This window comes from Tachysurus vachellii, chromosome 17 (assembly GCF_030014155.1).
Source record: "Tachysurus vachellii isolate PV-2020 chromosome 17, HZAU_Pvac_v1, whole genome shotgun sequence".
NCBI lineage: Eukaryota > Metazoa > Chordata > Actinopteri > Siluriformes > Bagridae > Tachysurus > Tachysurus vachellii.
In genome coordinates this window covers 14,498,035-14,521,212 of record NC_083476.1, presented here as the reverse complement: position 1 = coordinate 14,521,212, position 23,178 = coordinate 14,498,035, and the positions used below count along the sequence as shown (strand labels likewise).

The window sequence follows — 23,178 nt, the reverse complement described above, 5'->3', positions numbered from 1 at the left end:
TACTACTTTGATCATTTAGCCCAGTAACTCTATTAATTTTTACTTATTTTAACGCCAGAACTATTAGTGAATTGCAGAAGGTCTGTTACTGGCTTGAAGTGGAAATTGAAAGGAAAAAAAAGAAAAAAAACTCTAAAATTCTATTTGAAAAGAAATATATAATCAACTTTATCTGGGTTTTCTGCGTAGCTCTATCTCATATTACGCTGCAAATTAGCAAATTTTCTATGGTTATACAAGAAGGTAATACTGCAGATTGTCTTAACAGTTTTATTAGTATTTCAATAATTTATGTATAGCAAAAACAAATATTAGACCTGTTACAGTAATTAGGAGCATATTGTTCTGCCAAAATGTCCATTAATTAGTTTGTCTCATTAAATATTATTATATAAATGTGCTGCTAAATACACAATAACTTGTATTTATCCAGTATTCTGTATTCTGTATTCTGACTCAAGAGAAGAGGAGCTTCCAGCTTAAAATCATGAGTTCATTCAATATTTATTTCCTTTTTAAATGTACATATATCATGCGAGAAGATAGCTCATACCCAGAAGAAACTTTTTAAACAGCCTGATACATTTTCCTTCATGTCCCTACTAGTGTTTTATATTCAATTTGTCATCTCTGCAGTGAGAATCTGTGAAGACAGGTGAGAGGCCTATAGGACATTCAGGACATGTTGCTGATTCAGCAGGTGTGGGCTTCAGCGTTGGAGAGCTGAGAGCCAGCCTTTGTTCATAGACATGTGATGTGATTTATTGCTGCGCTTAAAATGCGTCCCGAAGCAGAGGAAAACAAATGTTAGGCCGCAGAGAGTCCTGAACCTCTCGAGCTGGGCAGTAGATTAAAGCTGCCACTCATGTATCCCACTTTCGGAGGCCAGATGTGCTCTCCCAAACCCAGCTGGAATCAGGGATGGAGAAAAAAAAGCTGGCAGAAATACAGAGGGGAGATAAAGTGTGAGTGGCAGTATATTGTAGCTGTCCCAGTGAGCGATCACTTCGTATCTTTAAGACACTGCTGAGGATTGAAGAAGAGAAAAATCCAGTACTGAATTCTCTAAAACACTAAAGAAGGCTTCTCAAACCTATAGAACTGTGAAGACAAAAGCCAGCACTGGATAACCTAAATATGAGTTCATAGCTTTACCTCAGGTGTGTGACAAATTAAAGGAAAATCTTGTGGACCCTTTTTATCCTAGTGGGAGGGGTCTTTTCCAAGATGACTCTGCCCCATCCACAAGACATGGGAGCTCAGTAAATGGTTTGATTTTATTAGTATAAAATTGTAAATCACGTGCTATGACCTTCACTGTTACTGCATCTCAACCGAGTTGCATATTTATTGGTGGTTTTTGGAGTGTCATGTTAGACAGCTCTCTCCATCACTCTTCAGTACAGCCAACACGCATTGAAGTTTTCATAGTGGCTTGTAGCAGCTCAGCAACTTACTAACAGACTTTAATGTTGCTTTTTTCCTTTAATTTGTCACCCATTTGTTGTATACATGATACATCCAATAATTGTACAGCATCTGTTGCTGTGCACAGTTTGTCAGCTTCCTTCTGCCCTCTCCATCATCCACCGCAGAACTGATAATATAGTAGTGAGAGTTGCGTTGGTACTAATGTATCTGGTCTGCGTTGGTATATTAAGTTAAGTTAAACATTATATACCCCAAAATGAACAAGATGGTAAGTGGACCTGATAAAATGGACTATAAGTATAGGTCAAGCTTATCCCCCAATCACACCCATGTGTGTGTGTTGTGTAATGTCTGTAAGAGAAGCTGTATACAGAATGTTCTAACATGCACACAGAAGCTGCACGTTGTTCTAAAGTGCTGTGAATATTGCCTTGCTTTTTTCTCTAATCCAGTTCTGCTCTGAGCACATCGATAATTCATAGTCCCCTGACACATTTAATAGTATTTCTTTATAAGGCTCAAAATTAAGGGTGCATTTAAATATATATAGGTGTTTTAGTTCTGACAAAATGTCAGCTAATGACAATTAATTACACAGCCAGGACAACATTGAAGGTTCTTACTTCCTGAGCTGAACGGTCCCTGACGTGATCGGTTTAGTCGAAATGCACAGGCTAGTATATTAAGAAGTTGCCGGAAATAATGTTTTCCAACCTACTCTAAGAAGGCTAAGACATAACAAGACAACTTAAAAGAGGTGTTCATGTTCAACCTGGTGGTCCAATCAGACGTATCCCATATAGCCCAGGCTCTCAACTCTGAAAAGCGTTAGAAGCTGGCAGTGATGACTGACTGGAACACACATGCTGGGGAAAGATAACACGGCTTCACAGAGGCTGTTCTGGAGGAAAAGAAGCATTGCATGCTGCCAGTTAATATTTATTTAACAGGAGGGCTGAATTAGCAGAATATTTTCTCACTTTTATTACTATTTCTCAGTTTCTCCAGTTGAATAAACCATCGGTTCCTCCTTAGCTTTTAATTTCCTGTCTTGACATTAATAAGACAAAGTGCGTTTTTTTGTTAGGGAGTGATAGAGTGATGTCTTCAATCCCAAAGAGCATCAAAAATCCTAAAGGTACAGCTTTATCTCTGACTGTTACAAAGCTCTGAGACTCCTCCTATAATGTTCACTAAATATCACCTTACAGAACACTCCACCTTATCAATGATTACACAAAGTTTTGTAAATGTATATGGAGCATCCTTAACACCATAGATGTCTCTTACAGGTTGTCACTATGGAAACGATATCATATAAGCATATTACATGAACCTTGCAGCTGGAATGACTGGCTGTTGTATCCAGTTTGTTTAATTGCAGTGTAACGTGTAATTGCTATGGATGTATTCCCATTATTAATATGGACAGCTGATATTCTTTTGCTCAGAGCACAAATTCTGGTTGACAGTTCATTCCCCCTGGAGTGCTGCGTGGGTGCAGGTATGCTCAAGGGCACGGTGACAGTAGCAGAACATTAACACGATCTTAACAGCTCATATTGCACTCATAAGCTCATAGAGTAACGGCAAATATTCTCACTATGTTTCCAACACTCACCCATTTACTCACTCCTTCAGAGTGTTGTCCATGTTTAGATTTTCAAATTGTGTCTATATATATTTAAGAAAATCTTCAAGTTGCAGACTGTTACCACAATGCAAATGTTTTTAGCACTGGTAAGTAGTATTTCTTTTCCTGTTAAAATACATAATAGGGTACAATTTCGGTATTTGTGTTTATAAATCCTTTAAAGTAGCAACACTGTAAAGCACCAAACCCTTAAAATAAGATTAGAGTCTCAATTTCATGCCAGCACAGTTTCTGTGTAAAAACATGAGCTGCAAAAACCTTTGCCTCTGAAAATGGATGTTGTCCAGATGAGTAATGCAGGATGATCAGGGTTTCAGTTTTATGTTATACTGAGTATATATTATTCTGTTTTTCCAAGGAAGTGCTATCCTGTACATTTCAGCTGTTGTATTTAACCATAGGATTCTCTGTGTGTGTGTGTGTGTGTGTGTGTGTGTAAGAGAGAGAGAGAGAGAGACTGGCTTTGTTCCTCATTGAACAATGAATAATTGTGTATTTTTCCCCTTAGGGATGTACCAAAAATGTATTCAGCTGGATGACTAATGAAGCAGAATATTTTAAGTTACTGTTTCTGTTGTTTTGCTCCGGTTAACGATAACCTGCTGTACTAAAATCTTTTTTTTTTTTTTTTTGGTGATCTTTCACTATACAAATTACGCATGAGTCCCCTGTCTTCAGGAAGTGAAAAGTAGTGTACAAGCGTAGGCGTAGTTTCAAAGCAATATAAAAAGCTTCTTCCTGAAATCAGTCGCGGTCAGGTCACCCAGAGCAACAATTAAGAGAGAAATGGAGCAGTGATAATGTGTAATAAAAATCAATCAAATTGTCTTTTGAAATTTCAGCATGCGCGCAGTTGATGAGTTGGGTTTAAAGAAACACTTCAGTGTATTTCTAACCTAAAACGTTTCTTTGTTCTGAGAAATTCAAATGATTTAAAAGGTTGTTGAGACACTCAGTAAATATCAGATACTTTTTCATGAGTACAAACTTTTTTTTTCTCCAAAGATTTCTTAAATTCTTCAGTCATGCTCAAAAATAAACATCATCAGTGTACTTCACTTACAGCCTGATGGCACACGTCCGACACAAAACCTTGAAGATAATGTATAACCTTGGGCACTTTTTTTGAAAATTTTTAAATTGTTACACATTATTTAGCTGTACTACTGGGGGAACTCTTAAAGGTTCTACAGTATGTAGAGCCCTTTAACAAAGGGTTTTAATAAATGTTTTTGAAACTTTTTCAATATTTCTTGACAATTCAGTAACTACCCTTTTTTTTTTTGCATTGAGCTTTTTGTTATTTTCGCAGTAAAGGAGATGTCACATAGATGACACATGGATGTCTATGGTTATCGTGGCTGAGATCACCATGCAGGTCATCACGAAGTAAAATGTGTGGATAGAGTGATAGAAATGATCAATACAATATTCTTTTTATTTAAAGAATAAATCATTTGTGCTGCTATAGAAAATAAAAATCAAAGAAGAGGTTGTGGATCGTGAGCTAAGTGTAACTGTTAAAACTCCGAATGTGCTTATTTTCTAATGAAAGCACATTCTTAACATGACATATTTATATATCAACTTATTTTACTGATTTTTAAAGGAACAGATCATATTTTATCATATTGTGGTACATCCATGAAGCAAGATTCATGGTACTCATGTTTTTGGTCTCTGCTTCAAACTGTTTTTTAGTGCATTGTTACTTTGAGTATTGTGTTATTGTAATCTAATTCTACAGTCTGCTAGTAGACCTAGTCAAAGAAGAAGTCTTGTGCATCAGATGTTCATTTTCAGAAGCCCACACTCAGCACATTTTTTTTTCTTCTTCTTCTGCTGAAGACCCAGTGGTCAGTGGTACAGGCCTTGGTACAGGAGCCATCGTGGGCATACTCATCGTGGTTTTCCTCCTGCTGCTTGTTGGTGTGGACGTCACCTGTTACTTCCTCAACAAATGCGGCCTGCTCATGTGCATCGCCGTCAACGTCTGTGGCAAGTCCGGCCCCTCCGCCAAGGGCAAGGACATCGAAGAGGGCAAGGCAGCTTTCACGTGAGCACTTCAGTTTTGTTTCAATCTGTGCTACAGGCACCGCTACGTCCATCAAACCTCTACTTTCATTATCATCTCCATCAGCTCTGTAGGAAAACTCATAACAGGTCTGATTGGAGCTTACCTGACACTGTGAATGAGAATAATGGCAGTATGATGGGTTGTTCGATTGGAGTTAAGAGCAGGGCACTGTGATACCGGGTTCAAATAAGAATAACGTGGAGTCTTTGTCATAGACCTTAAATCATTAAAGTTAACTGTTACAGTAAAATTGGCCTGTAAATGGTATAATTCTGTACGAGTTTAACACAGGCTGGTATTATAGTCGGTGTATTAAAGGAAATCTTGCCTATTGCAATCTCTGAAGCCTAATAATAAGGAAGAAAAGTATTATAAAGATTGGCCAGGCTAACCTGAGCTAAAAGCTGATGATGTATTATGCTAATCATATTGAAGAATGAAATGGCTTCAGGAGTCAACCAAATGTCTAAAAATAAGCTAGAAAAGAAAAAAAGTAGTTTGACACTGAAGGTTCCAACAAGAAGTAGTGCACATCAAGTACCCAGATGATGCACTTGGAATGTGCACTTGGAAAAGTGTGGAATGTTGGACACGTTATGCACTCAGTTGGACTACTGATTAGAAGGTTGTAAGCTCAAACCCCAGGTCCACCAAGCTGCAGCCCCTGAGCAAGGCCCCTAACCCTCAATTGATCAGCTGTATAATTCAAATAAATGAAAGTCGCTTTGGATAAGGGCATCAGCCAAATGCGTTTGACTTCATTTGTCATCAACTGGAAAACAGCTTATTTTTTTTAAGTTAGTAAAAAAGTGTTCCATTTGACATGATACTACCCTTCTAAAATTCATACACGGGACGGTAGATCTGTGATGCAAGTCAGCTATGAACAAACAGGGAGCCGTGAGACGCTTTAGAAAGAAAAGTTTTTTAGCTAATGAAAACTTCAACTGTTAAAAAGCACAACTGAAAAAAAAAATCACACACATGCAAAAAAAAGATCAACTACAGGCCAAACCCTAACACCATGATACTAAAACAAATGAATAACTGAACGCCATAACCATAGACGTAAATCTTACTGAATGCACTTCTCTCGATGAGATACAAGAAGGGGAAAAAAGTTGTTTTTCCACAGAGAACCGAATTTGGTCAATATCATTGATTTTGGTCCATTACTTTCAAATTTTTAAAAGCCTTGCCATCTGACAAAGAACGTTTTCATCAATATGACTAAATTACCTCTGCTGCGTAAGTATGCTTGAAAAAATAAATAGTTTAAAGTTGCGATTTGGTGTTTAAAGTTAAACTTTATCTAATATTAATACAAGCAAGAATCAGTGAAAAGCTTTTATATAGATTTGTTACACATAATATGTTTAATGTGATGATGTAGAAAAAGCAGCACATATAGACAGAGGAATTATTAGTTATATTTGCATTTTTAAGTTACATCCATAGATAACCATTCATTTTATAGCACAAAAAAAAAAACCAAATGATTGCTCTCTCGAGAATCTGCAAAGCTGTTTAGGTCACTAATATATCTAAGGTCATAACACTGTACTCTGACAAATATTGATCTTTTTTTCATCATCCTCTTCCAGTAAAGATGAGTCTAAAGAGCCCATAGTGGAAGTGAGGACCGAAGAAGAGCGCACCCCCAACCATGAGGGAGGAATCCCGACTGAACCCAATGAGACTACCCCACTTACCGACCCTGAGTGAGTGTCTCTTACACATAGGCATGCCTTCACACACTCAATGTCTCACACATGCACTCACACATATCTATGCACAGAAGTCATAAGTCATGCATGCAAAGCAAGGAAAAGGGCTCTCAGGTGGAGTTAATGGTGGTCTGGTTCACTAAGACTTGGCATGCATTATGACTTACTTTGAAAGAAGTGGCTTCATGAGAATAGGCAGCTAATGACATCAATGTCAGAACAGTGAGCGTGGGGAGTGCTTTGAATAGAGGCTAATACATGACCTGCTGGAGAGCTATTTGTGAAGCATGGTCAGTGAATGAGAAGGAGGAAGCTATGCTTCAGAACACACCACATGATTCTGACACAGAGAGGTCTCGCTGTTAGTGTGATTAGTCCGCCCGTTTGCAGGGAAGAAACACTCCCAAGTCTGTTGTTTGCCTTTCCAGTCATGTAGTGTTTATCACAGATGCACCATGGTGCACTTTAATTACACTAGGTTTTATTTACGCATGTTTATAGATATGAGTGTTTGAGACATGAGTGCAGGCATAAATATATTCTTTCTTTTTTCCTTTTAAAGTGCATGATGCAACTACTTACACTTGTGGGCGATATGAGAATATATAAAAATCACTGTAAACTGCATTCACTTTACAAGCATTAATATAATACAAGCATTTTTTCTGACAACAGTGTGGAATAATAAAATTGAGCCACATTTATCTTTCATCACTTATCTTCCAACACATAAAGTTGTGTGTAAATGTTTTCATAGAGCCAAACCAATTGAGACATTTTCACCAAGTTACTTGTAAATAACCAAGCATTTAAAGGAACTGCTGATTTACATTTAGTTACACTAACAAAACCCTGTAAAAAAAAAAAAAAAAAAAAAGCTGACATCTCCTAGCTGATGTCTCCTAAAAGCTGTAGCTAATCTTCCAGTACGGCAGCTCAGCCTTTGCTGCACTCTCTTACACCTCTTCCAGGGTGCCATTACTTTCTTCCTTACTAAATAAACTTCTCCTCACACAGGATTACTTTCTTAAACTGTCTGTGTTGAAAAGTTGACGTTTGTACAAAACTGGTGCAGGAAGCAGTATCGCTAACAAAGTATTAGTTTGCTAATTTAACCAGCCATGTTTACCAATAGTATCTTTGTGATGTAGGAAGCAGGAAACATCAGCCTGTTAGTGAGTGACATCAGCCTGTTTTTTAATATTAAATGCATAACAGCTAATATTTCTGTATAGCTAGCTAGCTTTATTTTATTTATTTTTTTACTTTAGTGTAGCTAATCAACACTTGCTATGTAGCTACCTTGGCTTTAGTAAGAACATTTAGTAGATTTTCCCATTAGTAGTGATTCCATGTCAACTATCTTTAGCTAAAAGTTGCCTTCGTTCACAGTGTAAATACTGTACATAAAATAGACAATGTCCATTGTAAAAAGCGCTATACAAATAAACTTGAATTGAATTGAATTGAATTTAAAAACAGATGTGAATTGTAGCTTCATGCATTATTACTTTTGACAGGGTCTCAAACCTTCAACATTTTCAAAATTGGCTTTCAGGACAGCAGCATTTATGTTTTCAAAGCTAGCAATGCACATTTCAGCCCCAAACACTGTAATTCAGTGAAGTGCCTGTTCCTGTTATTGTTATTTTTTTACTCAAACCTCAGTGTCAGTGGTACTGTTTAATACTTTAGCTTTGCCCATTTTCCCACTCATTTTGCTATGTTTTCCCCTTACCCTCTCAGCTCCTACCCAGATTTAGACACATTCTCCATCATAACCCACTCTCATGATCACCAACCTAGGCATGTAACAGAGGGTTATGAATGGAAAAATCAAGTTTCAGGACTTTTGAAACTACTCTGTCATTACTATCATTTTACAGGATACATATTGTGTATCATAACAAAGTATTGTGATACGATTGTTCCATATCGCCCACGCCCCTCTTACACTATATGTATATGTGTCTTTGGCGTCCCTCCCACACTGACAATATGGTCATCTCTCTCTCTCTCTCTCTCTCTCTCTCTCTCTCTCTCTCTCTCTCTCTCTTTTGCGGTCTCTCACCCTTTCTTTCGTCTTCCCCTTTCCTCTCAGGCATGCTGCTGACACCACTGCCACAGTAGTGGACTTGCTCCCCTCTTTAGCCACTAACTCAGACTCCGTCACTGACAGTCCCGCTAGTGAGAGCACCACCCTCAACTCCTGCACCACCCCTGCACCTGACCCCAAAATCGCAGCCCCTTCTCAGACTAGCGCCCCCAAAGCCAGCATAACTTCTCCTACCTCCCCTCCTGCTGACACACCACTGGTGGACCTCAGTGATGGTCCCTCCTCGCAGGCTTCTCAGCCCTCTGAAACCCTCAAATCCACTCCCTCTTCATCCGAACCCAAAAATGCTACAGATGGCATCCAAAATACAGATTCAGCTACAGTCTCACAGGTAGATGGAGGAGCATACCACGCATCAGATGCTGATCTGGCCAACTCCAACTCCACCAGCGCACCAGCTGTGCCCAGCCAGGACGAGTATGGCTCTAGTTTCTGAGTGTGTGTGTGTGTGCGTGTATATACGTGTGTGTTAGTCTTTGTTCTCACCACTCTTCTCCTTCTGTTAGTGCTAGTCTCCTTCTCCTAACACCCACATTCACACCACTCACCCCCTCATTTCACCAATGTGAGTGTGTTTCATGAGGAAATATCACTCCAGGCTTGAACCATTTACTGTTTATGAGAGTATCTTGGATTTATGTCCAGATTTTGCCAAGTGATTTGTACCTGAGCCAAAAAAAAAAAAATCAACCAAACATAAACTCGATCAGGAGACATCTTGATGTAGTGCTTTGTGTGAAATACATAATGATACTCACTACAATTTTTTTCTCATGTTCTCCCCAAATGTGGTCACCTAGCTACCGTTGTCTGCACTCTTTTTTGCACTGGTAAACACAGGAAATATGGCCAATATTGCTCTATTGACGCCAAACAACAAAAGGCTGTGGTAGTTATGGGATTTGAACTTGCAGCACTACAGCATGAGCTTTTTTGTTTAGTTTTCATAATTAGTATAGATGCAATATAGATGACCTTATCATACAGTACATACAGTAACAAAAAAAGGCGATTGAGGATAATGCTGTATTTGCAATAGACTCTTATTACTCCTTACCATATAGCAAAAATAGCTTGAAATGTGGTTTGTTATCTTCAGTTTAAACCCCAACCTAGACAAATATTCAAGAACAGTGAGGGAAGTCAACATAAAGCAAATTAGAAAGTGTCCCGAAAGTCTCCATACATAAGGGAAATTAACACTTTTATAAAATGTTGCTGTATTTATGAAACATCCTCTACGTGATTTGCTATTTCTTTGTAAACACTCAGAAGCATCTCCCGCACCCATGATGCTAATACATCTGGTGTTCTGCATGTACAGTAATTGCATGGTGCAGACTTAAGAGCTATTTCCAGCTGGAAGAGTAATTTCGATATGTTCTTCTTCTCTCAAAGGCATTCTTAAAGGCAATCGGAAAAAATATATAATATATACTAAGAATGAAATATTTTGGAAGATTTTGTGCTAAAAAAGAATTTATTTCCCTTATGTATGGAGACTTTTGGGATGCAATGTAAATCTAAAAAAAAATACCTTTTGATTGGCCATGAAGCGAAATATATAGAGTCTAGAAGCCATTATGAATATTGCATAACTTAAAACACTATTTTCATTGTTCCAAAGAAAAGAACATCTATTGGTAATAAAGGATGATTTAAGCAAATTTAACGCCCTTGTAGACCCAGGGACTGCTCTCACAGGGCAAAATCAGGACAAGAACCTGGGATCCTCATATAGCCACCATGTGTCTGTATAACCTACTCTAATGTACAGTGTTCCTAAACAGAGTTGTTCTGCATGAATTACCTGTGCCACTGGTGAAAATTGGATCGTTTGTGGCAGGCGTTCAACGCAAACGCCATTATGAAAGTGTGAAATTGGTTGCCTTTTTTGGAGGGGTTTGTTTTCAGGAATGAACTAATTGATTCCTCTGTTATCTCTGAGAGGGGTGACTGCAAACAGGAAGCTCCTGCCATAAATAAATCGGCGCATTTCTTCTCATTTAGCTTCCCTCACGCCCTCGGCACTCTCAAACGAACAGGCACAGTAAAAAGTCAATATGCGGTCTTAATGCATCCCAAGTGGAAGTGTGATTTAGGCGATTCTAAAGCTTGATGGAGAAAGAGATTTGTCTTAATGAATGTGACGGGGAGGTAGGGTACTATCCCTGCTCCCTCAGGTGATTCATCGCAAGCGTGTTTGCCTACAGTACTATTGCTACTGCCAGGCTGGGTATGCCCTGTCGGTTTACATAAACGTGGGACCTTGTTTTTTTTTTGCATGCTGCTTTCAGAATAAACAAACCAAACATATCTCGTAGTAATATCTTGTGTCAGTCTGCTACATTCTGGAAATAACCTTTGATGCTGAAAATTGTGAATTGTGTTTACTGTGTTTATTGTAACACAGGCAACTGAATGTCACGTACACACAAACGGACCTAAAGTACTGATTTAGTATCCAAGTAATATTGTACTTCTGAAGGACAAAGGAAGCAAGCTGCTGGGAGACCCCACTAAGAATTGAGAGGTTTTTTAAATATTTTACACAGGTTTCCAAAGAATATTCTCATCTTGTTTATGTGGAGTACTTTGTTTTATCAGAAACGTAGAGTCGTCCCCAGTTAGCGTTCATCACATAGCGTTCATCTTTCCCCTCCCTCTAGTCCCGGTTCAGTCATTCACTCCAAAAAGCGACACTGAGAAGAGAGTCCCCTGTAGTAGGCCTTCACCACCTGCCTCTGATGACAGAAGGTATTGAGCCGGCTTTATCTCTGGGCCTTAGTAAAGTCACAGGCAGCAAAACCCGGACGGATTTAATAGAACAAATGGATCCCTGATGAATATTTAGCTTGTCTTTGTCTCTGAGGTCTTTTGATCCCGCCTTATTGAGGAAGTCAACTCGAATATGGGGTCGAACTGTGAATGCCGGTGGAATGAATTGCTATGTCTCTCTACCTCTCTCTCTCTCTCTCTCTCTCTCTCTCTCTCTCTCTCTCTCACTCTCTTTCTCTGAGCTTATAGCTTTGATCTCATTTTCACCCAGTCATTTCATTGCATCTCTGGATTATGTCTAAATTTTGCAGCACAGTGGTCACCTTACAGCTCCAGAGTCATGGGGTCAGTCCAGAGCTTGTGTTACTGTCTGAGTGGAATTTCGCATGTTTTCCTCAAGTCTGTGTGGATTTGCTCTGGGTTCCCCTCAAAAACAGGCTGGCAGGTTGAGAGGCTACTCAAAATTATGCCTAGGTGTGAATGTACTGTAGATGTTGGATGGTGGCCTGCAACGGTCTTATTATTGTTATTGTTAGTTTAAATGTATGTTAAAAATTGCTGTAACATTTGAAAATCAACATCTCGCTAGATATTTTAAAAGTGCAAGATGAGCATTCACGAAATACATACGTCGACTGTTAGGAGGAGTTTTTGTTGTCTAGTGTGGGTTTGGAGTGACAGCTGCAGCATATGGCTAAATGCATCTCAGTCCATCTGAAGTGTTTTGAGCGATGGGATTTAGATCTATTGCAAATGATTGCATTTACGTGGATAGACTCCATCTGGATGTACTCCTGATAATCAAGACATAAATGGTGACTTTGATTAAGCAATTTGTAGAAAAATCCGATTCAGACAATCAGCTTTTCTCTCTACCCTGAATGTTGTAGAGGCATATTTTTATTTATTGATCATCTTGCTTGTTTTATCTTGGCCACGATTGTAGATGATCTAAAATGGATCACAGGAACACTGGGTAAAGGGCAGGAACAAACCCTAGGTGAGACTCCTCAATCCATTGCACCATACTCACACAGACACAATCACACTCTCGTTCACGGCTACTGTAGGGACAATCTGGACATGTCAGTTATAATGCTGGCATGAATTGGAAGTAAGTGAGGAACCCAGAAGAAACATGCAGAGACCATGCAATACACTGTACAGATAACTCATAATCCTGAGCTCAGGATGGACCCTAGAGCTATGCAAATTAAAATCAATAGCTTCTAATTCTCAGGTAGACATCATGAGCCAAACCAAATGATATGTTCCATCGACAATTTAATCTAACAGGCTTCTTTGCCGGTTGTTACCAGATGGTTACTACTGGAATTCCCACTAGGCTTTTTTTTTTTGTACAGAAAATTATTTGGGTGATTATTACACAATCCTCTGATGCTAAATAATATGTTTCAACAGATGTGCCAAAATCTGAAGTTTAGTTGTATTTTGTATGATTTTCGACCACCTGAACAGTATGCTTTTTCATCAGAACTCAGCTAAATACAATTCCCTAAACAGGTAAAGACTCAGGATAAGAAAGACACGTTTGTTACTGGTTAGTGGTTACTTGTTTGGCTTTGAGCAGACTATATTTAGGTGAACTCGCAGCTGGGCAGTAAAAGTGTAAGATGTAATGTGCTGTTTGTCATTTATACTGTAAGCCAGAAGCCACAGTAAAGGCTTAGTGGTTTTCAATTTAAAACTCTGTCTCCCTACTGGGATGTTATTGTTAGCAATGTTCCCAACATCGCTTGAGCTCAAAAGTAGATATGTGCACTTTGGACTTTTTTTTGCTACCTCAGTGATGCTATTCTTGCTTTAAAGCCTCTAAACAAAGTGTATTATTGTGTGTATGTCAACCAGTGCCTCTTCACTCTTGCTAGTCGCTAGCAGACTCAGACTCCATTGTGCTTAAGGTCACAATACTCAACTGACTGCTACGGTGAAGTTAATGATACTCAGCTTCCGTCTCAAGCACTTTCGGACAGGAAACAAAAGCCTGGCCTGCTGAACCTGACAGTGTCCATGGCTGAGATTGTGTCGTACCACTGATACGGTGTAGATGGTAACAGGAGACGGCTGCACTCCACCGATCCTATTCTCTTTGCAACAATAGTCCTCTGTGCCTGAGACAGGTGGGTGTGGAAAAGCGTAAAAGCTGATCATAGCTTCCCGGAGGTCCCAGGTTAAAGTTTGATGGGAACCTGAAATTGAACAGTCGCCTCTCTCACATTGTTTTTAATATGTGTAGTAAGCAGCCATGCATAACAAGCTAATAGCTGCAGGTCAGATCGCCTAAAAATAGTGGCATGTCTGAAAGGAGAAAACATGTCAGACATGCAATTAGTGGCGTCTCCCCTAATTTTCTTCCTGCAAAAGGCTCGTCATTCATTTTCATGATTCATTATCCATTTATGAATGATTTGGCACACTGGTACAAGGCTAGTCAATTCCATTACTGCCAATTTAGTCTGCCGATGAATTGGTCCATTGAGAAATCATGTGGGAAAAACCTCTCTTTGTAGAAGAAAAAAAACTATTTAATGTCTCGTATTTATACAAAATTTATACTGCAGTTCTTTTGTATCCCTTTTCTGCCATCCCCCAGGGAAAAATCATTTCACATGTCAGCGAATTATCGCACACTGAACAAACATCAAATTGTTTGCTCGCATCAACCAACTGTCATCTGCATCGACATCACATTGCTCTGTCTGGGTTTGTCTTCTCCTTAAAACATGAGGCGTAATGCTCCATCTCTGACGTCGAGATAAATGTATGAACTGCGTTGTTTCTCTTGGGATAAATTTCCCAAAACACTCTTCACTGGAATGATTGCTACAGCTCACAAAGTGCCTTTTTGTCACTTTTTCTCTCTTTCCCCAGCGGTAAGATTGTCGAAGACGGGAAGAGTAAAGCCCCTGAGACGAACGTGAAGAAGCCCTCTGCTGAGGTGAAGACGGTCCCCAACGAGGCCCCGCAGACAAACGGCAACGAGAGCAAAGCGTGATCCAGAAATCTGAGGGCATCCGAGTTTCACCACCGCATTGAAACAAATGGTTTAATTAAAAAAAGGGTTTCTTTTTTCAGTCAGTGTCTTCTATGAGTTTGCAGAACAAGAGTTTGTAGATTTATAGAGCGCCTAAAGAACTCGTGCACATGCCTTTTATTGTTTTTGGTTTGTTTGTTTTTTTCCTTTTCTTGAATGTTCTTTCTCGTACTGTTTTTCCTTACTCAGATACAGCAGGAAGTTTTTTTTGTTTTTTTTTTACCTTTAGTGCACTCTACTTCAACTCTTCAGCACAATCCCGGCTGTCTTTTACTAGGAAGAGAAGCATAATATCAGTGTGAATAGTTAGTAACGGGGAACATTAGCTTTACTCCTGAATAATGCCTTTTTACTTTGTGCACACACGTGTAGTCGATACTTTTCTCATCTTTGAGTTATGTACTGTTTTATTACATGCAGTATTGCCCTATTTTATTATTTTACACACAGATTTTGGGGAATATTTTTTAACCGTTTTGTTATGTTTAAATAATGTATAAAAGTAACTGCCTTTTATTGTTGTTTTTTTTTTGTTGTTTTTTTTTTTGTTTTTTATAGTTTCATTTTGAGAATTAGAAAAAGATTGCTCGCATGCTTGCTTTGCAGATTTGTCCCATAATGCCCCTCGGTTGTTGTTGTTTTCATTATAACCCTGAGTTTATATTTTTTATCTTGATGAACATGAAGCAAAAAGCTTTCCCATTAAAAAACAATGAAACAAACTAAGGCATAGTTATATGATTGAGAGGCATAGTCAGGTCACATTCAGATATTCTGATCATTTTCTAACAACAGAAACAACCTAGTTATCACATCCAGCGTTTCTTTTTTTATTATTATTATTTTCTTCCTCATTTGTATTTTTGTGAACATCAACTGAAAGGGAGCTTGCTGTTATTCTCCAGATTTCAGTCTTCTATAGGACCAAACCGGAGTGTTTGGACAGGAAGATCTACTGGTGCAGAGGTCACAGATTGGATAATTAATAAGCAGTCCCTCCACTGATCAAGTCCCAATTGAAAGCTAACAAAGAATAATGAATAGTTTTTAAAAGCCTTTTGTGTATGCATAATAAACAAATGGCCATATTGTTTTCTTTATTTAAGCCATATTATTCCAGTTAAAACATTGAACAGTCAAAAAAAGTAAAAAAAAAAAAAAATTTTTTTTTCCAATTTCTTTAGTCTGCAAGTTTGTGCACTGTGAATGCGTGATATATCCTAGTGTGAATACAGTGTGTTCTTTGTCATAGACTTATGAAATATCCATAGGTTGTGAAAGGTGTAGCTATTAGTCCAGGTAATGTTCCATCTCCGTAAAATGTATAAACCAACACAAACCAATACCAATACACATGAAAGCTTGTCAAGATTCAAAGGAGAAGGTGCCTTCAATGTTAAAAGGTATGTAGTCTGAGTGGTTCGGTTGGTCTGTACCACTAGGGAAGTAGCAGAGGTAGTTTGGGACCAGAATAACATTCTTGTCTTGGGAACCGTTTTTGCTTTGTAAACTGTGAATATACTCGTTTCTTTTTTCAGCGTGTTTGTGTTGCGTACTTTCGGAGGTCTGAGAGTGTACATGGGTGTGATCAATTTAGTAGCAAGCTCGAGACCTTCAAGACTTGCCTCTCTTTACCTGATGCAAAACAAGATCATACGTTCACGATCAGAAACGTTAGAACACCTCATCTAGTGCCCCAGAAACAGAAAAGCTCGCCACTATCGCAGACACGTCATTTTCACACCTATTGGACGAGCTGTCTGAGTCCTGTTCCATGCTTTTCCATTGCTGTGGTCCAGTCAAAAATTGTATCCACGTCCATGACAACAAATTTTTAAAAAGCTGAAACAAGCATGCAATGTATTCTAAACTAGATGTCATTGGTGTCAAGGTTTGCTAGTAAATTGTTAAATGAAGAACAGTGACAAAAAGATTTCCATTGTTGTTTATGGGTCTAAATGAGTACTCTGTCCAGATGTGGTCTGTTAACATTGTCACTTTTTTTGTCATTCTTTTACATTACATTAAATTATGATGGCCTGTAAGTGTGAAACCAAAAAAGACAAACCAAAAATGCAACACCAATACCAAAAACACACCAGCAAATTCAGAAACACACCAGTAATCAATACTCAGAAAATAAAGAGTAGGTTCTTGTTGAAAATAAATTAATATTATGTAACGTGATGTTATAATGAGGAGTAAGTTTTTCTGCTGAATAACTTTCTTTAGGTATTTTTTCTACATTCACGTTCTCGTATTTATGCTGTGCAAAATCGTCAAAATAAATAAACACGGCTCATATTTACTCTAAACATCCACCAGCTCTCTGTCTCAAACTGTTGCACGCTGTAGCCAATCAGTAACCAGCATGTAACATTCAATAAGAGCCTTTCCTTTTCTGTTTTGAGTCATTGTTGATGTTTTTCTGAAGTTGCTGTTGCATATTTGGTTAGTAATATATTTTGCACTTATAAGCCAAAGTAATAGTTTGGCAAAATATCTGAAATGTACACAATTTGTACCACAAAGCCAAGAATTTGTATGAAATTTGCCTCAATCTTGGAGCCAAAAAGCTAACGTAGCTAACAATAAGCAACATTTTGTAGCTGCTTGTTTCTATCTCCATTACACACTCACCTCAGACTACACTGAACTGTTCAGTGTCTCAAACAGATTTATTTATATAGTTTCTTACATGGTGTAATCTATTTAAAAACAAAAAGGTTACAAAGCTAAAGAGTCACAGCAGCATGGCATGTTGAAGAATCGCTCCCTCAGGACATAAAGCTGCAGCTTAATTTATGTGAAATTGTCCATTCAAAGTGATTCAGATGCTAAGATGGTTTCATTGTAATACTTTTTATGCAGATATACAATAATATATTTTGTGAAAATGTTTCATTACAAATCATATTAATGATCCAACTCACCTGTATGTCTTTTGAGGTGAATGCCAATTAGTTAAGCTTAGCTTCCATGTTAGCTACGTTAGCCTTTAGCTCCAATGCAAAGCAAAAGTACACCAAACATGTCTAAAATGATAAACTACATTTTTGAAGAGTGGAAAATTGTCACTTTTTGTCCAAACTATTCCTTTAATGATGATACCAGAAACTGCACCTTGTGACAGCATTGTGTGTTTCTCTGATTGAAGACATGCTGGTGATTGAAATGGCTTTTGACACCATTCAATGTGGGACCAATATCTATGTGAGTTTACATGCTAGAGGTTTACCACTGCACTCATGTCATTGCAGAAAAGTTTGTTTCCAACAGCTCACATGCTGAGCCAAGTAAACAAATCCAAAACTGTAGCTGTCTTTTGGCTAAGAGCTGACTCACACACTCTTTTGCTTCATCAATCACAGCTTTCCTCCCAAAACCCTCTTCACACACTCATTCACCCATCCATTTTCAGCTGCAGGGGCCTTCTCACTCTTGTATACAGATTTTTACCACATCATGCACCGGTGCCACCTTCTTCCTCCACTCTGTCTCTCACTGGTGTAAATACTGAGTATTAACTCGAACCATTTTGACTTTTCATTCCGTCTGAAATTCTTGTGTTCAATAAAATGGGAAACAATAAGCTCTTATCTGTCTGCTGTGCATTTTGTTTTTTAAACCAGAAAAATGCATTTGCCTGATGAAATATAAAATGTTCTACTGAAATGTCATTCCTACAGGCTAATATTTAGCCAATGAGCAGTTACCAGGACCTAATGAGGCCCAGCTAAGTAATTAAATGATACACTTCATTTAGTTTTCACTTCGCCTGGTGGCATCTGATAACTCATAAAAATGCCCTGAAAGTGCAGTTCACCTCATTAGGAATGGAAGTTTTGTTGCAGAAAGAACTCAATATTAGAACAGATATTTATAGCAGTCATTTCTAAAAGTGCATTAGTATAGCAGAGCACAAATACACTGCACATTCTTTATGCTGTGCAAAGGAAATGCCTCCTTCACTGTGAGACAGGAACAAAGACCATGTCTCCTTTACTAAGACATAAAGTTCAAATCATCTTTCACTGCACCTAGCAAGCACAAAGGCCACACCTCCTTCCCTGTGACTGACAGGCACAAAGGCCACGCCCCATTGACTGTGACAGACAGACACAAAGGCCACACCCCACTGGATGTGACAGACAGGCACAAATGACTCCTTGGCTAAGACAAAAATTATGTCACTAAGACATAAATTTCAAGTCATCATTTGCTGTGACTGACAGGCACAAAGGCCACACCTCCTTTGCTGTATCAGACAGGCACAAAGGCCATGCCACCTTCACTATGACAGTCCACCACAAAAGCTACACCTTCTTGGTTATGACAGACAGGCACAAAGGCCACATCTCCTATAGTGAGACTAATAAGAATAGCGGTCATGCATACTTCACTGAAATGGACAAGTACACAATCCACGATCTAACTGAGAAAGGCCACTCTTTGTTCACAGTAACAGACAGGCACAAATACCACATCTTTCCTCTGACACAAATCGTCAGCACTTTTAAACTCTTTAGGATGAATCAGCCATCTTAATTCATGAAAAATGCTAACACATACACATACATGCCACAATAACAAGTCACCCTAAATAATTCAATCACCCTAGAGCTAGCCATGGGTCCTGAAGCATATGTCTTACGGCTATTGTCCAGGACTCTGTCAGTTACTCTCAGGGATCCAAACATTTGTAGCTTTAACTTTAAATGGGACTGGAAACTATAGATACATTACATCCACCAGGTGGCAGCAGAGCTTAACTTCAACATACGAACAACAACTGGAGTGATGCTAGCAATAATAATCATTTGGAAATAAAAGTGCAATAATATAATGTTTCATTTTCTTAACATTATTTTTATTAGTTGACCTTAACAAACCATAAACTTTAGTATTAAGCCAATGACAATGCATGGATACAGCATGTTAATAATCTTGCTAACTCTAGTATCTCTAGTATGTAATTTTTTGTAATTTAGTTTCAGCCATGTTTCAGTTCCAAATTTTGCTTCTAAACAACAACAGATAATTTATCACTGTAAATTAATAATTGATGGTTAATACAGGTGTTCATAATTGATTTCTTTAGTTAACAGTGTTTCAGTGGATACGGAGCCTATATGGGGAAAACTGGACACAATGTTGGAAATAGGAATCTGGCCCATGACAGAATACAAACACATTCACATCAAGTCAAGTCAAGTCAAGTTTTTATTGTTATTCCTCACTATATCCAGTGTACACTCAGCATCTAATAATACTTTAATAGGAAAACTTGTACACCTGATACAGAGAGTTATCAGTCTACTGTGTGTAAACACAGTGCATAAAATCATATAAATACAGGTCAAAAGCTTCAGTTAATGTTCACATCAAATAGAACAGGGGAAAATGGGATCCGTGTGACTCTAACTGTGGTGTGGATATTTGTTCCAGATGGCCTGGATTTAAGTATTTCTATTACCGCTGATCTCTTTGGATTTTCACACATAAGTCTCTACAATTTACATAGAACGTGTGCTAAGGGGCCGCAGCCTCAAACGTCTAGTTGATGACACTGGAAAACTAGAAAAAGAGCATGTTGGTTAGTCTGTGCTCATGATAGCCTAAGATATATGTTCTTGGTTCTCAGGATTGGAACCCAGTGTGATGATTTGTTTTGTTGTTGTAGCTCATCCATCACAAACCTTGATGTTCTGTGTATGCTGAGATGCTTTTCTGCTCACCACAAATGTCGAATGATTCTTTGAGTTCCTTCCTGAGAGCTTGAACCAATTTGGTCTTTTTACTCAATCAATGTATTCATTGTTTGTTTGCAGCATTCTGTGTAAAATCTTATGTAACATCCCTGAAGATCAGTAGTTTCTGAAATACTCAATGAAGGGTTTTGCATTCAGTCCGAGACAATTGCAATTCCCATAATCCCATACTGTAAGCAATTCACTCCAGCCATGTTTTGGGGAGATGCCAGAGAATCAAGAGGAAATCCACAAGGAGATCATGCACAGAAAATTAGTTAATAATCCGAGTTACTTACACAGAATTTCGGTTGCCTATAACAAAAATAACAGTTCATGAATATTACCACTAGGTGGCAGGAAAGCGCTATATTTGAGCAGTTTGGGATCGGTTCGTCCTCTAAAGTGAGATTTATATTTATTTCTTTACACTGTAAATGTTGTACAATTGTGCTAAATTTCAATACTTATTTGGTATTATAGACTTTTTTGGTGAACTACAGAAATGATCCCAGCTACCTGTGCCTTTGAGAAGCATTGGCTTAGTTGACTCTCTCTCTCTCTCGCTCTCCTTCTCTCTCTCTCTCTCTGTCTGTCTATCTCCCCCCCCCCACCCCCCCACCCCCCCACACCCCCCCCACCCCCCCACACACACACACACACACAGGCTCTGGATGAGTGGAAATTTGACTGTATGGTGACAGGAATATGATAGGAACTGGCAGTAATCATGCTGCTTTCTTTTCCCTGCAGTTAGGCCACATCTGGCGGCCTTTTTATGGCTGCGGTTTGTTGCCTGGTTATGAAATACACAGGAAGGACAGCCAGAGACAAGTGCTGTCCCAAAATGACCTCAAAAGCCACAAATTTGTCTCTCAAGTCCTCTGAGTTCTCATTGAGGAGCTGTAGTGTCTGATTAGATTATGCAGTATCGGGCCACAGTGTTAGGCCGTCCGAAACCTCTTTGGCTCTAAGTAGATTATGTAATGTTGGCCGTTTTGCAAATTATGTACGTGACTCACTCCCTCATCCAAACATTGGGCATGTGTTCACTCGTTAAGCTGTTTTCGATATTTCCTGTTTAGATGCTCCGGTCTTAAACTTTTCAAGATGTTGATTTTAAGGAATTTACAGAGGAGGGAATTACGTTGGAAATGGAAACGCCATCTGGATAAAGTCATGAACAAGTGCTATGCATGCAGGAGGGTGTTTCTATGATAGAGGTGCCATTGACATTACAGTTACACATATCTAAAAAGTAGTTCACAACCCTCTCTGTGGATATTGCAGAAAAATAACTGAAAGCAGTCATTTAAAAAACACTTTTTTATATTTTATATTATTCAAATATTTTCTTTTTTTTGCATTAGTGTTTGAACCCTTTCTCATCAAACCCAAAAAATACATTTCATGCTTCTTTCACGTAACCCTGCTATCTGAACCCAAATCACCCTAATGAAATATTTGTAACAGAAAGTTACAAGTTGCAAATGATATTTAATTTAGTTATTTCTGATATTGTGACATTTACACAGACTGACAAAGTCACTCTGAAAGCACAACCTTGTAACCCAAATAACATTTGGGAAGTAAATTATTAAGTCCGATACACACTGAGTCACTTATTAGACTGTTGAATGTCCTCAACAACAAAACAAAAAAATCTCAACACTTACTTTCAAACAGTTCACTTATTTAAGAAAACAATGTTGATCATCGCTGCCTGAGATGCGCTAACACGGTGAGTGTGTAATACAGTACATGTTTTTCACTGTTGGACATTCACATGTTTTTTAAAATATTTTAATAAAGTTTTATTTTAAGATTTACATGCACTAAATGTAGTACCCATGAACAGCATTTCTATACCAGAACTGACAATCTCGAAGTCTCTGACGCTCTCTGATGCCTGTTTTCTTGCAGTAACAACTAACACATACCAGCAGAACCCCTGAAGCTGCTTGTCCCAACCCCCAACACATAACAATGGCCTGACCTGTGACCACATGATGAAGTCACAGCCTAGTTTGGATCTTTAACACAGATAGTGCTCCAGGAGCCAGTCCTCACTACATCCAACTGTCTTTATGCTTTAGAACCCATTCAAATCTGAGATTAACAGATCAAACTGTTGAATTCTTGATTCTGATTGAACAGTGGTAATTTGTATACTATAAAAGCAGCTTGGACAGTATTTCAGGACAGCTGTAAGGCAAACAGGTTTAAATAAATTGAATCACTCTAACATATACTAACAACTTTCACATGGTTTGTATGGTGAATGCTTCATACTGTATAACGGGATTTGTTTTTCAGATACAAGAGTTTCAGATTATTGTATTATTTTTAGAATTTATAGAAGAAGTCTCTAATGTCAGTGCTTTGTAAATATCAGATGTACTGTAAAGCTGTTCCTTTAGGTTTTCCACAATGGGAAAGACTTCAGCTGCAGTTTTCAGCACACACACACACACACACACACACACACACACACACACACACACACACACACACACACACACACACACACACACATAGATAAATTGCTGTGACATAAGAGGATTAATAACCAGTGTAGGGATTGTAACAG

General features: G+C 38.4%; 1 protein-coding gene across 3 annotated transcripts in view; it reads left to right on the top strand.

Annotated features, from left to right (window-relative positions):
* The window catches only part of ncam1a (neural cell adhesion molecule 1a), a 242,525-nt gene extending 224,090 nt beyond the window's left edge, over positions 1 to 18,435 (top strand). For 2 of the 3 annotated variants that reach the window (XM_060890530.1, XM_060890528.1), the window contains 4 exons: positions 4,934 to 5,141; positions 6,767 to 6,883; positions 8,991 to 9,422; positions 14,676 to 18,435. In XM_060890530.1, the coding sequence (XP_060746513.1) occupies positions 4,934 to 5,141; positions 6,767 to 6,883; positions 8,991 to 9,422; positions 14,676 to 14,799 (881 nt within the window). In that variant the 3' untranslated portion in view covers positions 14,800 to 18,435. The remainder of the gene's footprint in view (positions 1 to 4,933; positions 5,142 to 6,766; positions 6,884 to 8,990; positions 9,423 to 14,675) is intronic. The other variant, XM_060890531.1, reaches the window with a different exon arrangement.
* Positions 18,436 to 23,178: the final 4,743 nt, after the last annotated feature.